Source organism: Primulina tabacum, chromosome 12 (genome assembly GCF_025594145.1).
Source record: "Primulina tabacum isolate GXHZ01 chromosome 12, ASM2559414v2, whole genome shotgun sequence".
Taxonomy (NCBI): Eukaryota; Viridiplantae; Streptophyta; class Magnoliopsida; order Lamiales; family Gesneriaceae; genus Primulina; species Primulina tabacum.
The window spans coordinates 1,446,827-1,462,340 of NC_134561.1; the positions used below are offsets into that span (position 1 = coordinate 1,446,827).

Here is a 15,514-nt window from a genome sequence, read left to right on the forward strand (position 1 = left end):
TCATATCGATGAAGCCAGATTATTGATCGGATTATAATGACACTATTGTGATGAACTCAAGACATATGGGTTTGGATAGTCCAAGACCATCTACCTTCTAGATGGAGATCTAGATGAGTTTGGGCCCATTTACCTAATTATAAAATATTAATGTAAGACCTAGTTTTTTAACCTAGTTCATTAGCCACCATTAATGACTTGAAATACAAGTTTCTCTCCCCCTCTCTCCAGAGGCCACTATCATCGCCTCAGCCTCTCTCTACATCTCAATTTTCAAACATATTCTTGTTTTTCTAATGCAAACTAGAAAAGAACAAGGAATTCATTCGTGGACCGGATAGACGATTGGAAAGAATATTCAAGGAGTTCCATTCATATTCTACCTTGAAGAGCTAATACTGCTTAACATCCGAGTTAATTGAAGTAATTCCCAAAAGTTTATTATTTGGAGGCAAACGATTTAAAACGCCCTATGCATATTTATTTAGGTAGATCCATACACATGCCCAATCATTTGTATGACAAAAACTTAACTTTCGTCGCATCTTGGGCATGAGAACATGATACATCAACATGATAGAGATCCACAAGATTTTTTGACATACGATTTGTACGAGACCAATGTCCGTCCATTCTATATGACATTTGTCTTCATGCTCATTTGAACTTTTCTCCTTTGCTTCTCTATTATTGGAATGCCACTGCTCGTGACTTGTTTTATGTGTTTGTGCATTATTTTGCAGATAGTAGTTTTTCTAGCAGAATTTTCTCAATTTCTTTTTACTCTTTCACAATGAGATATTCGGCTTTCAATCCATCATTGTAGTGATGACAAAGAAAATGAGTTTGTTTGCATGCTGTTGTGTAGATGTTTTGTTTCCTTCTTTGACTGTATCTCCTAAATTAATAGAAACAAGGTTGATCGCGACGTCCAATATCCATGACAAAAAATTTTTTACGGACAAGGTTGATTTACTTCTACGCGTAGATTTATTTACCACTTTAAATGTAAGGTTGTCTAGCTTGTCACTTTTCTTTCAAATTTTCAAAAATTCTTTACAATTTCGGTTCAGAAAAAAAATCGGCAAGTTCAGTTTTACTAATTTCGGTTCGGTGTTATCACCGATTGCTCACCTCTAGTGAAGTTAAATAGTATTTTTTTAAACAGAAAAAAAGAAAGAAAGAAAAAATAATGACCGAATAAATAAAATAACAAAAACTTATAAATGAGTTTATTCAGGAATTATTAAAAATCTCAACAAATTGGCATTACAACTTAAAACATACCCAAAAAAAAATAAATAAATAAACAAATGATTTAACAAAGCAGAAATCACTTCAGTTTACAGCACCACAAACCCTTCGTACGATCCCATTTTGTCCCAAAAGCAGTTCAATCTCGCTCATTTTAATCATGGCACTCCCAAAATCAGAGTAAAAAGTTTGTTGATTCCTACTGTACTCGGACACAATACTGTCGGAGGAACCTCCATTGAAAAGAACTTGATCCGAGTGAAGAAGACCCTTTCTCTGCATCAGGTTCTTGTAGTAGTTATTGTCAAATGAATTCGGGGTCACGAGATCTAGCGCCGCCAAGTTCGCATCACCACCATTTTGCGGGCATTGGCGCCTGCGAGTGCTAGCGAAGCCGGCATCGATGTCTGTTCCATTGCTGTATATGCGAGTGCGAAAGTTTTGGCATTGGGACTGACCTAGTGTGTGAGCTCCTGCATTATAAATCAAGAAATTAATACCAGTTTATAAATCAAGAAATATATACCAAGTGGTTGAGATTGAATAAATTTTTAGCAGAAATTTGCATATATATTTTTACCTGATAGGGCAACCATGTCTCTTTCACTAAGCCCTTTATTTGCGAAGAGATCAGTAATGACATTGAGTTCATGAAAAGGGGCGGGAAGATCACTGTTAGCTCGGGAAATACTGGCCGTGGTCGAGTCCCTTCTGCCGAGTCTCACATTCCACGACGGGCCGCCAACCTAATTTTATGATAAAAGATTTACATTTTGGTGAGAAACGTGCAAAAAAGTGACATATAAATTAAATATTATCTATATATACTTACTGCGACGGAGGCATCGCGAGCTGCCAAAGTAAGTATGTCAGCACAGGAAACGACTCCAGGACATATACGTTCCACCGCACTTTTTGCAGCGTCTATGACTTGGTAGCCTCTCGCTGATCCAGCATTGGGGAATGCATTCTTCTCACTTTGAATGGTATCAGTGTCGTCTAGCAAGATCGACGCGTCGCATCCCTGGACGAAGCAATCGTGGAAATGGAGGCGAATGAGCGAGGCTGCCATGCGACGCTCACGAGATACGGCCTGCCTGATGGAGGTTCGGATGGTAGCGACTGCATTCGGGCAGGTTGCGTCGTAAAATGTAGAGGATAGTTGAGCATTGCAGGGGAAATTGGATAACAAAAATAAGAATGAAACAATTGTAAAAAGATTATGAAATGAAATTAAAGAACCCATGAATGGAAATTAAAAGATTAATAATGAAATCTAGATTTGCAGATGAATTCAGGAGAATGATTTTTGGTGAAGAATTTATAGGAAAAAGGAAGAGATGTGAATGGAATAGAGCAAATAGTCGCTCTCGGCAGCTAACGCGTTCGCATGTCCATGCATATATAATTTTTTTTAAGGCTTTTACTTTTGAAAATTCAACTATTTTCACATATTGGATTTGGTCTTTTGACTTGAACTTTTTTATCGATATCAAATATTGGATATAGTCTTTGTTTGTGGGCATTTCTTGTTATAATATATGCTAACATGCATAAAGTTAGCTATACCAATGTTTAATAAAAGAATCATGAAAATTAAATAAAAAAAACCTTAAATTATCAACTACCCAGAGAAACAAGAATAAAAAAGTTAGAAGCCTCAAAATTATTATTTTATAAATTCTTAAAATTAGATTTTTTTTGGCTCGCACGTTTTTCATTTCTCGTCTTATCCTCGGACAATTGATGATTTTAATACATTAATTTGGATTTTTTTTTTAAAAAATTAGTCTTTTCTCACCAAAGTGCTGATGTGACATTGAACACGGCAAAAATGTCCTTGCTACATATCATCGATCTCCGACACTACAGGGGAACACAATGGAAGAAAAAACATTGCAAATTAGTAGTTGGTCCGGATAAAGCCCCTGGCCCAGATGGTCTCCCAGCTCTTTTCTTTCAGAAGTTCTGGGAAGTAGTTGGTCCGGATGTTACCGTAGCCGTGTTACGAGTCTTAAATGACGGTGCCTCTCTACAAGAATGGAACAACACTCTTGTTACTCTTATTCCCAAAATTAAAGATCCACTACTTTTGAAGGATTTCAGACCGATCAGTCTCTGTAATGTGTGCTCTAAAATAGTTTTCAGAGCCATCACGAATCGATTTAGACCAATCCTTTCACAAATTGTTGGAACCTCTCAGAGTGCTTTTATTCTGGGTCCCTGATATCTAATAACATTATTGTGGGCTTTGAAATTCTACACTGGATGCGAAGCAGGAGTACTGGTCGTAGTGGTTATGCTGCCCTTAAATTAGACATGAGCAAGGCTTATGATCGGGTTGAATGGAATTTCCTGGAACAGATGATGACACGATTGGGATTTAATAACTACTGGATCGCTAATGTAATGTATTGTGTAACTTCTGTTTCTTACTTCTTCAGAGTGAATCAAGAAATAGCTGGACCCGTCAAACCTAGTCGAGGTCTTCGACAGGGGGACCCACTATCTCCCTACCTCTTTGTCTTGTGTGCGTACAGATTATCTAAACTCTTTGATGCTTATGAAGCCAGGGGTCTATTCCGAGGGGTTAAGATTGCGACTGCAAGCCCATCTGTATCTCACTTGTTTTTTGCTGATGATAGTCTGATGTTCTTTAGGACTACCATGGAAGAAGGGGCAAGGGTCAAAGATTGCATGTCTACTTATGAGAAGGCGTCTGGGCAACTTATAAATTATGATAAATCATCTCTCTCATTTAGTCCCAACACCAATCCTTTGCTTATGGATACGATTAAGAACATCTTGACTATCCCTGTAGTTCACCAGCACGATCTTTATTTGGGACTACCTACAGTGTCGCTGAGGAGTAAAAGGCTTCAGTTTAAATATCTTGTAGAAAGGGTGGTGAGATGGATCCAGGGCTGGAGCAACAAGTGTTTTTCGAAGGGAGGGAAGCAGGTGCTAATCAAGTCAGTTTTACAAGCCATCCCCTCATATGCGATGTCTTGTTTCAGATTGCCTCATATGGTGTGCATGGATATTGAAAGAGAACTTGCAAACTTCTGGTGGGGAATAGATAATGGCCAGAGGAAATTACATTGAAGGGTTGGGATTTTCTATGCAACCCAAAGATCAGGGGCGGCCTTGGCTTCAGGAAATTAGTAGAGTTTAACCGAGCTTTACTTGCTAAACAGGTATGGCGCCTTCTTAGACACCCTGACTCACTAGCTGCCCGGGTGCTTAAAGGGAGATATTATCGTCATCAATCGGTGCTGAATGCAGGGGTAGGTAATAATACCTCCTATATCTGGAGGTCGCTCCATTGGAGTAAGGATCTCTTGGTGAGTGGCTTACTATGGAGAGTTGGGGATGGAAAATCAATACATATCTTTGATGATTCTTGGATCCCAACTATGCAGTCAAAAATCAGTCTATCATCAGTTCCGTGGGAGATTGCACCTACTGTGAATACCTTAATAAAGAATGGAGTGTGGGATGCAGAGCTGATTCAAGCTAAATTTAATCCATATGTTGCAGGAGAAATACTTAAGATACCTTTACCATCAGCAGGAAAGAATGACTCTCTATACTGGCGGTATGAAATGAAGGGTCAATACATGGTACGAGATGGCTGTCGTCTACAAAGGGGGTTGTTCTCTACCCCGGAACATCAAGTGGGACATTCCCTGGACTCATGGTGGGCTTTTTTATGGAGTCTATCTATCCCACCGAAAATACAGTTGTTTTGGTGGAGCATATATCATGATTGTATACCTACCAACCAGAACTTAATGCGGCACCATGTACCAGTTAATGAGTCTTGCAGTCTGTGTAATTACCCACTGGATTCAACATTCCATAGTTTAATTTTCTGTCCAGCCACTAAGCATCTTTGGAAGAACACCCCTTTGAGCATGTTTTAAGAAGGGCGACACATACCAACACATTGGAAATCTGCTTTTGGTTGAAAGAAAATTTATCTAAGCACGACTTTGAGGGACTGGCGACTCATGTCTGGGCAATTTGGAAAGAAAACAGAACTTCTTGCATGGGGATAAGAGGAAAGAGCTTGCCACCTGTATTACTTGGGCTTCTGCTATGCTAGCTGAATTTCGACTGGCTCGATTGAAAGAGTTGATTACATGTACAAGCGAGAAGAGTAACACCGAAAGAATCTGGAATCCAAGCTTGGGTTCCCTAATGCTTAATGTTGATGCAGCTGTGAATGAAGAGAGACATATGTACAGTGTTGGGGGCGTAGTTCGTGACTCTCAAGGCCGGTTGTTACTGGCATTTGGAAAACAAATTAATCAACCGCTTACAGTAGTTCACGGTGAACTCCTGGCCATCCGAGAAGGTATCAAGCTTTTATATGAAAAAGGTTTTCAAAATGTCCATATCGCATCAAACTCTCAGTTGGCAGTGCAAGCAGTCACTACCAATCAGGAGGACCTTGGTTACACTGGTTTTTGCACGGCAGATATTATAGAACTTTTGACAACACCAGTGGTTTCTAGTATGTCTCATGTTCATAGATCGGCTAATAAAGTAGCACATAACATGGCCCATTTTGCTTTTTTCTTCTCCGTCACCTGTTATTTGGGTGAATGGTGAATTTCTTTTTTGGTTGGTTCAGCTTGTAAAGGATGATTTTATGCAATAAATTTACCAGCTCTTCCCCTCAAAAAAAAAAAAAAAACATGACTGCATATATTAGTTTCTTTTTTCGCCGCTACTATTTTACATAGTTGTATTTGTTCAATTTATAAAAGAGACAATATTCTTATATATTAATTCATGATCAAATGAGAACCCTTCCACATTTTGATTGATCAAATGAATTGGTATAAAATACAATAAACCACTACATTTTAATTTATTTATTTTTGCTTTGAAAAATTATAAATATTATGAGCACTACATCGTAACAATGAATATGTCACGCCAAACATAGAAGACTTGTACTAATATATATGCGGGGCGAATTAAATTAAATCACTTTAAGCCGAAGCATATGTTTGAAAAGTATAATCTTGTTGATTCGCATAGAATAGTTAGGAAAAGTTTGAAAATAAATAAACAACTCAAGATGATTTTATTCAATTGTCCATTATTATGGAAACCCCACCCATTCTTTTTACTTTGTATTTTCAATGCTTATTTTCATTTTCCTTGGTAACTTATAGATTGTTTTTAACTCACTCTACCATATATGTTTACAATTTATATTTGCTGGAATTTTTTGGGTTTAATGAATTGAAATTAAGCGAAGAAAAAGAAAGAAAACTCGAACAAAACTAAAACGAGCTAGGTGCGCATGCACACTGGAGGTACCTAGTTGCCCGAAAAGTGGTTTTGTTACCAGTCAGTAAAGGTTGATAAACTGCTCACGTTGTTGTCGATAATGTTTCTAATGCATTCTCCTTTTATAAAAGTTGATCCAACATTCATAAATATGGATGGTACTCATAGTCGCACTGGATGCCCGACAATCTTGTAGAAAATGTCACGAGTCCTTGTTTTCTTCCCTAATATGGTACCGGGAAATTTCAATTTCCTTGGACACTAGCTGAATAAGGCTAGCAACAGATGCTTTATTTTATTGTCAGCACTTGGAGATAACATAAGATTAAACTTAAAATCTCTCTGACTGTTGCAATCAAATAATGTCTTCAGCTCAGTTGATGATCAACACGGAGTGATCGGGTCAATTTAGATTAGTATTTATCCTAAAATCTATATATCGATATAGATTTTAGGATAAATACTAATCTAAATTGACCCGATCACTCCGTGTTGATCATCAACTGAGCTGAAGACATTATTTGATTGCAACAGTCAGAGAGATTTTAAGTTTAATCTTATGTTATCTCCAAGTGCTGACAATAAAATAAAGCATCTGTTGCTAGCCTTATTCAGCTAGTGTCCAAGGAAATTGAAATTTCCCGGTACCATATTAGGGAAGAAAACAAGGACTCGTGACATTTTCTACAAGATTGTCGGGCATCCAGTGCGACTATGAGTACCATCCATATTTATGAATGTTGGATCAACGTTTATAAAAGGAGAATGCATTAGAAACATTATCGACAACAACGTGAGCAGTTTATCAACCTTTACTGACTGGTAACAAAACCACTTTTCGGGCAACTAGGTACCTCCAGTGTGCATGCGCACCTAGCTCGTTTTAGTTTTGTTCGAGTTTTCTTTCTTTTTCTTCGCTTAATTTCAATTCATTAAACCCAAAAAATTCCAGCAAATATAAATTGTAAACATATATGGTAGAGTGAGTTAAAAACAATCTATAAGTTACCAAGGAAAATGAAAATAAGCATTGAAAATACAAAGTAAAAAGAATGGGTGGGGTTTCCATAATAATGGACAATTGAATAAAATCATCTTGAGTTGTTTATTTATTTTCAAACTTTTCCTAACTATTCTATGCGAATCAACAAGATTATACTTTTCAAACATATGCTTCGGCTTAAAGTGATTTAATTTAATTCGCCCCGCATATATATTAGTACAAGTCTTCTATGTTTGGCGTGACATATTCATTGTTACGATGTAGTGCTCATAATATTTATAATTTTTCAAAGCAAAAATAAATAAATTAAAATGTAGTGGTTTATTGTATTTTATACCAATTCATTTGATCAATCAAAATGTGGAAGGGTTCTCATTTGATCATGAATTAATATATAAGAATATTGTCTCTTTTATAAATTGAACAAATACAACTATGTAAAATAGTAGCGGCGAAAAAAGAAACTAATATATGCAGTCATGTTTTTTTTTTTTTTTTGAGGGGAAGAGCTGGTAAATTTATTGCATAAAATCATCCTTTACAAGCTGAACCAACCAAAAAAGAAATTCACCATTCACCCAAATAACAGGTGACGGAGAAGAAAAAAGCAAAATGGGCCATGTTATGTGCTACTTTATTAGCCGATCTATGAACATGAGACATACTAGAAACCACTGGTGTTGTCAAAAGTTCTATAATATCTGCCGTGCAAAAACCAGTGTAACCAAGGTCCTCCTGATTGGTAGTGACTGCTTGCACTGCCAACTGAGAGTTTGATGCGATATGGACATTTTGAAAACCTTTTTCATATAAAAGCTTGATACCTTCTCGGATGGCCAGGAGTTCACCGTGAACTACTGTAAGCGGTTGATTAATTTGTTTTCCAAATGCCAGTAACAACCGGCCTTGAGAGTCACGAACTACGCCCCCAACACTGTACATATGTCTCTCTTCATTCACAGCTGCATCAACATTAAGCATTAGGGAACCCAAGCTTGGATTCCAGATTCTTTCGGTGTTACTCTTCTCGCTTGTACATGTAATCAACTCTTTCAATCGAGCCAGTCGAAATTCAGCTAGCATAGCAGAAGCCCAAGTAATACAGGTGGCAAGCTCTTTCCTCTTATCCCCATGCAAGAAGTTCTGTTTTCTTTCCAAATTGCCCAGACATGAGTCGCCAGTCCCTCAAAGTCGTGCTTAGATAAATTTTCTTTCAACCAAAAGCAGATTTCCAATGTGTTGGTATGTGTCGCCCTTCTTAAAACATGCTCAAAGGGGTGTTCTTCCAAAGATGCTTAGTGGCTGGACAGAAAATTAAACTATGGAATGTTGAATCCAGTGGGTAATTACACAGACTGCAAGACTCATTAACTGGTACATGGTGCCGCATTAAGTTCTGGTTGGTAGGTATACAATCATGATATATGCTCCACCAAAACAACTGTATTTTCGGTGGGATAGATAGACTCCATAAAAAAGCCCACCATGAGTCCAGGGAATGTCCCACTTGATGTTCCGGGGTAGAGAACAACCCCCTTTGTAGACGACAGCCATCTCGTACCATGTATTGACCCTTCATTTCATACCGCCAGTATAGAGAGTCATTCTTTCCTGCTGATGGTAAAGGTATCTTAAGTATTTCTCCTGCAACATATGGATTAAATTTAGCTTGAATCAGCTCTGCATCCCACACTCCATTCTTTATTAAGGTATTCACAGTAGGTGCAATCTCCCACGGAACTGATGATAGACTGATTTTTGACTGCATAGTTGGGATCCAAGAATCATCAAAGATATGTATTGATTTTCCATCCCCAACTCTCCATAGTAAGCCACTCACCAAGAGATCCTTACTCCAATGGAGCGACCTCCAGATATAGGAGGTATTATTACCTACCCCTGCATTCAGCACCGATTGATGACGATAATATCTCCCTTTAAGCACCCGGGCAGCTAGTGAGTCAGGGTGTCTAAGAAGGCGCCATACCTGTTTAGCAAGTAAAGCTCGGTTAAACTCTACTAATTTCCTGAAGCCAAGGCCGCCCCTGATCTTTGGGTTGCATAGAAAATCCCAACCCTTCAATGTAATTTCCTCTGGCCATTATCTATTCCCCACCAGAAGTTTGCAAGTTCTCTTTCAATATCCATGCACACCATATGAGGCAATCTGAAACAAGACATCGCATATGAGGGGATGGCTTGTAAAACTGACTTGATTAGCACCTGCTTCCCTCCCTTCGAAAAACACTTGTTGCTCCAGCCCTGGATCCATCTCACCACCCTTTCTACAAGATATTTAAACTGAAGCCTTTTACTCCTCAGCGACACTGTAGGTAGTCCCAAATAAAGATCGTGCTGGTGAACTACAGGGATAGTCAAGATGTTCTTAATCGTATCCATAAGCAAAGGATTGGTGTTGGGACTAAATGAGAGAGATGATTTATCATAATTTATAAGTTGCCCAGACGCCTTCTCATAAGTAGACATGCAATCTTTGACCCTTGCCCCTTCTTCCATGGTAGTCCTAAAGAACATCAGACTATCATCAGCAAAAAACAAGTGAGATACAGATGGGCTTGCAGTCGTAATCTTAACCCCTCGGAATAGACCCCTGGCTTCATAAGCATCAAAGAGTTTAGATAATCTGTACGCACACAAGACAAAGAGGTAGGGAGATAGTGGGTCCCCCTGTCGAAGACCTCGACTAGGTTTGACGGGTCCAGCTATTTCTTGATTCACTCTGAAGAAGTAAGAAACAGAAGTTACACAATACATTACATTAGCGATCCAGTAGTTATTAAATCCCAATCGTGTCATCATCTGTTCCAGGAAATTCCATTCAACCCGATCATAAGCCTTGCTCATGTCTAATTTAAGGGCAGCATAACCACTACGACCAGTACTCCTGCTTCGCATCCAGTGTAGAATTTCAAAGCCCACAATAATGTTATTAGATATCAGGGACCCAGAATAAAAGCACTCTGAGAGGTTCCAACAATTTGTGAAAGGATTGGTCTAAATCGATTCGTGATGGCTCTGAAAACTATTTTAGAACACACATTACAGAGACTGATCGGTCTGAAATCCTTCAAAAGTAGTGGATCTTTAATTTTGGGAATAAGAGTAACAAGAGTGTTGTTCCATTCTTGTAGAGAGGCACCGTCATTTAAGACTCGTAACACGGCTACGGTAACATCCGGACCAACTACTTCCCAGAACTTCTGAAAGAAAAGAGCTGGGAGACCATCTGGGCCAGGGGCTTTATCCGGACCAACTACTAATTTGCAATGTTTTTTCTTCCATTGTGTTCCCCTGTAGTGTCGGAGATCGATGATATGTAGCAGGACATTTTTGCCGTGTTCAATGTCACATCAGCACTTTGGTGAGAAAAGACTAATTTTTTTTTAAAAAAAATCCAAATTAATGTATTAAAATCATCAATTGTCCGAGGATAAGACGAGAAATGAAAAACGTGCAAGCCAAAAAAAATCTAATTTTAAGAATTTATAAAATAATAATTTCGAGGCTTCTAACTTTTTTATTCTTGTTTCTCTAGGTAGTTGATAATTTAAGGTTTTTTTTATTTAATTTTCATGATTCTTTTATTAAACATTGGTATAGCTAACTTTATGCATGTTAGCATATATTATAACAAGAAATGCCCACAAACAAAGACTATATCCAATATTTGATATCGATAAAAAAGTTCAAGTCAAAAGACCAAATCCAATATGTGAAAATAGTTGAATTTTCAAAAGTAAAAGCCTTAAAAAAAATTATATATGCATGGACATGCGAACGCGTTAGCTGCCGAGAGCGACTATTTGCTCTATTCCATTCACATCTCTTCCTTTTTCCTATAAATTCTTCACCAAAAATCATTCTCCTGAATTCATCTGCAAATCTAGATTTCATTATTAATCTTTTAATTTCCATTCATGGGTTCTTTAATTTCATTTCATAATCTTTTTACAATTGTTTCATTCTTATTTTTGTTATCCAATTTCCCCTGCAATGCTCAACTATCCTCTACATTTTACGACGCAACCTGCCCGAATGCAGTCGCTACCATCCGAACCTCCATCAGGCAGGCCGTATCTCGTGAGCGTCGCATGGCAGCCTCGCTCATTCGCCTCCATTTCCACGATTGCTTCGTCCAGGGATGCGACGCGTCGATCTTGCTAGACGACACTGATACCATTCAAAGTGAGAAGAATGCATTCCCCAATGCTGGATCAGCGAGAGGCTACCAAGTCATAGACGCTGCAAAAAGTGCGGTGGAACGTATATGTCCTGGAGTCGTTTCCTGTGCTGACATACTTACTTTGGCAGCTCGCGATGCCTCCGTCGCAGTAAGTATATATAGATAATATTTAATTTATATGTCACTTTTTTGCACGTTTCTCACCAAAATGTAAATCTTTTATCATAAAATTAGGTTGGCGGCCCGTCGTGGAATGTGAGACTCGGCAGAAGGGACTCGACCACGGCCAGTATTTCCCGAGCTAACAGTGATCTTCCCGCCCCTTTTCATGAACTCAATGTCATTACTGATCTCTTCGCAAATAAAGGGCTTAGTGAAAGAGACATGGTTGCCCTATCAGGTAAAAATATATATGCAAATTTCTGCTAAAAATTTATTCAATCTCAACCACTTGGTATATATTTCTTGATTTATAAACTGGTATTAATTTCTTGATTTATAATGCAGGAGCTCACACACTAGGTCAGTCCCAATGCCAAAACTTTCGCACTCGCATATACAGCAATGGAACAGACATCGATGCCGGCTTCGCTAGCACTCGCAGGCGCCAATGCCCGCAAAATGGTGGTGATGCGAACTTGGCGGCGCTAGATCTCGTGACCCCGAATTCATTTGACAATAACTACTACAAGAACCTGATGCAGAGAAAGGGTCTTCTTCACTCGGATCAAGTTCTTTTCAATGGAGGTTCCTCCGACAGTATTGTGTCCGAGTACAGTAGGAATCAACAAACTTTTTACTCTGATTTTGGGAGTGCCATGATTAAAATGAGCGAGATTGAACTGCTTTTGGGACAAAATGGGATCGTACGAAGGGTTTGTGGTGCTGTAAACTGAAGTGATTTCTGCTTTGTTAAATCATTTGTTTATTTATTTTTTTTTTTTGGGTATGTTTTAAGTTGTAATGCCAATTTGTTGAGATTTTTAATAATTCCTGAATAAACTCATTTATAAGTTTTTGTTATTTTATTTATTCGTTCATTATTTTTTCTTTCTTTTTTTTTTCTGTTTAAAAAAATACTATTTAACTTCACTAGAGGTGAGCAATCGGTGATAACACCGAACCGAAATTAGTAAAACTGAACTTGCCGATTTTTTTTCTGAACCGAAATTGTAAAGAATTTTTGAAAATTTGAAAGAAAAGTGACAAGCTAGACAACCTTACATTTAAAGTGGTAAATAAATCTACGCGTAGAAGTAAATCAAAATTGATGTTAGAAATAAATTTGTCGAGAATAAAATATGTAACGTTTTAATTAGATTGCTTTGTTCTGAATATGTGTTAAGATCAGAATGATTGTAAACTTGAGCTGACTATTTGCTTGAGTTTAAAAGTTTGAACATTGGATTTTCAGCTCATTCTGAATTCCCCCTAAGATTGTGCAATATCTAACTTAAATCAATAATAACAATAATATTTCTAAAATAAGAAAACTTAGTCTCAGGTAAGGTTTTGTGAAGATATCAGGCACTTGCTGATCTGTTGACACATGCTTCAGTCTGATCTCTAATAAAATATTGTTTGATGTCGATGTGCTTTGTCATATAATGCAATACTAGATTATAAGTTATATTGTCATAATACTTGTATTGTCACACAAAATCGGAGATTCAGCAGCTTGAACATCATAGTCTTTTGATTGATGTTAGATCCATATAAGTTGAACACGACAACTTTCAATGGCTAAGTGTTATGCTTCAAATATTGATGTTGCTATAGATGTCTGCTTCTTGCTGAACTACGAGACCGGTCTGTCTCCTAAGAACTAACAAGTTATTTTTTGCTCATTATTTTATCTTTCTTTCTTTTTCTGTTAAAAAAATACTATTTAACTTCACTAGAGGTGAGTAACAAGTGATACAAACAAGCCGAAATTAGTAAAACTGAACTAACCGATTTTTTTTTCAGAACCAAAAATGTAAATAATTTTTGAAAAGTTGAAAAGAACGTGACAAGACAACCTTACATTTAATGTGGTAAATAAATATGCATGTAAAAGTAAATCGAAATTAATTTTAGAAATAATTTGTCGAGAATAAAATATTGATCTTTCAAATTAGATTGCTTTGTTCTATGTTTCATCATATATTGATGTCTTCTTGCTGAACCAATATATCATTCTGTCTCTTAAGAACTGACAAGTTACAATTGTGCTCTTCCTCTCTATTTTACTGTCTGCATAGTCATGAGCATCTGAAAATCCAATTAAATTGAGACATAAATCTTTTGAATTCCATAGTCCAACATTTTTGAGTACACACAAGATATTTCAGTATTCTCTTTGCAATAATATTATTTGATTGTTTAGTATTTGTTTGAAATCTTACACATATAAAGACGAAAATATGATGTCTGATATGCTAACAGTTAAGTGTAGCAGTGATCCAATCACACCTCTAAATAAAGATACCTCAACTTAAGGTCCACTTTCATCTTTATCCAGTCTGATTGAAGAACTCAAATACAAAACAATTCTTCATACCACAATTTTTGATAAGTTCATTCGTATAATTATCTTGATTGATAAAGATTTCATTATCATGCTGCTTGACTTATAACCCAAGGAAAAATGTTATCTCACCCTTCATAATCAGTTTAAACTTATCCTTCATCAGTTTAGAAACTTTTCACACAGTTTGGGTTAGTTGATATCTTCGGATCATTCTTATGAAACACATAATCATGTAATGCATGATTTACAATACCAGAAGGTTGTTTTATATACAATTATTCCTGTAATAATCCATTCAATAATGCATTCTTAACATTCATTTGACAAAATTAGAAATCCTTTTAAGGCAACATAAACAAGAAAGATCCTAAAAGCTTTTTATCTAGCTACAAGATAAAAAGTTTCATCGAAACCTATTCTTTTTTCTTGTCTGAATCTTTGTACAACTAATCTTGTTTTATTTCTAATCACAGTATCATTCTCATCTAGTTCTTTTTTCTATAAACCCTCTTGTACCTATGACATATTGAGATGAAGGTCTAGGAACTAAATGTCAAAAATTATTTCTTTCAAATTGATTTAATTCTTCTTGCATAGCTTCTAACCAATTAGGATCAGCTAGGACTTCATCAACTTTCTTAGGTTCAAATTGAGAGACAGATGTAGCATGCAAAAATTCATAAATCATTTGCTTTCTAGTCCTTAATGAACTACGTTTCCAGCTGTTGTTCTCCTCCCAAGGGCAGGTTCTTAGTTGTTACTCATTCGTCCGTCATTGGAAACACCACTTCTCGTCCGACTTGCATGTGTTAAGCATGCTGTCAGCGTTCATCCTGAGCCAGGATCGAACTCTCCATGAGATTCATAGTTTCATTACTTATAGCTTCCTTATTCGTAGACAAAGCGGATACGGAATATCTTTCGTTCCAAGGCATAACTTGTATCTATGCGCTTCATATTCACCCGGAATTCGCTCCCAAAAATATAGCCATCCCTGCCTCCTCACGTCAATCTCACGAGCCTCTTATCCATTCTCATTGATTCACAAGAAAAACTCACATTGGGTTTAGGGATAATCAGGCTCGAACTGATGACTTCCACCATGTCAAGGTGACACTCTACCGCTGAGTTATATCCCTTCTTTGCCTCCATCGGGAAATAGAATTGACTAATCCTAAGTCAAAGGATCGAGAGCTGAAGGTTACCTATGACCAGCTGAGGTGGATGACTCTTA

The 15,514-nt window shown here is 37.2% G+C and overlaps 2 protein-coding genes across 2 annotated transcripts; one reads left to right on the forward strand and one right to left on the reverse strand.

The window, feature by feature from the left end:
* Positions 1 to 1,310: 1,310 nt before the first annotated feature.
* Positions 1,311 to 2,543, reverse strand: LOC142520806 (lignin-forming anionic peroxidase-like). The gene is made up of 3 exons (XM_075623947.1): positions 2,087 to 2,543; positions 1,835 to 2,000; positions 1,311 to 1,727 (listed from the first exon to the last, which is right to left on the reverse strand). The coding sequence occupies exons 1-3, from the start codon at positions 2,498 to 2,500 to the stop codon at positions 1,339 to 1,341; spliced, it is 969 nt and encodes a 322-aa protein (XP_075480062.1). The 5' UTR covers positions 2,501 to 2,543; the 3' UTR covers positions 1,311 to 1,338.
* Positions 2,544 to 11,459: 8,916 nt separating this feature from the next.
* On the forward strand, positions 11,460 to 12,730 carry LOC142520814 (lignin-forming anionic peroxidase-like). The gene is made up of 3 exons (XM_075623961.1): positions 11,460 to 11,916; positions 12,003 to 12,168; positions 12,276 to 12,730. Exons 1-3 carry the CDS (start codon positions 11,503 to 11,505, stop codon positions 12,662 to 12,664), a joined length of 969 nt encoding a protein of 322 aa, XP_075480076.1. The 5' UTR covers positions 11,460 to 11,502; the 3' UTR covers positions 12,665 to 12,730.
* The last annotated feature ends 2,784 nt before the right edge of the window (positions 12,731 to 15,514 follow it).

Excerpts from the sequence above, each read along its gene's own strand:
- LOC142520814 (XM_075623961.1), top strand. The coding sequence starts at position 11,503 with ATGGGTTCTTTAATTTCATTTCATAATCTTTTTACAATTGTTTCATTC. Across the intron at positions 11,917-12,002 it reads CTCGCGATGCCTCCGTCGCA|GTTGGCGGCCCGTCGTGGAA; the intron begins GTAAGTATATAT and ends TCATAAAATTAG. Across the intron at positions 12,169-12,275 it reads AGACATGGTTGCCCTATCAG|GAGCTCACACACTAGGTCAG; the intron begins GTAAAAATATAT and ends TTTATAATGCAG.
- LOC142520806 (XM_075623947.1), bottom strand. The coding sequence starts at position 2,500 with ATGGGTTCTTTAATTTCATTTCATAATCTTTTTACAATTGTTTCATTC. Across the intron at positions 2,001-2,086 it reads CTCGCGATGCCTCCGTCGCA|GTTGGCGGCCCGTCGTGGAA; the intron begins GTAAGTATATAT and ends TCATAAAATTAG. Across the intron at positions 1,728-1,834 it reads AGACATGGTTGCCCTATCAG|GAGCTCACACACTAGGTCAG; the intron begins GTAAAAATATAT and ends TTTATAATGCAG.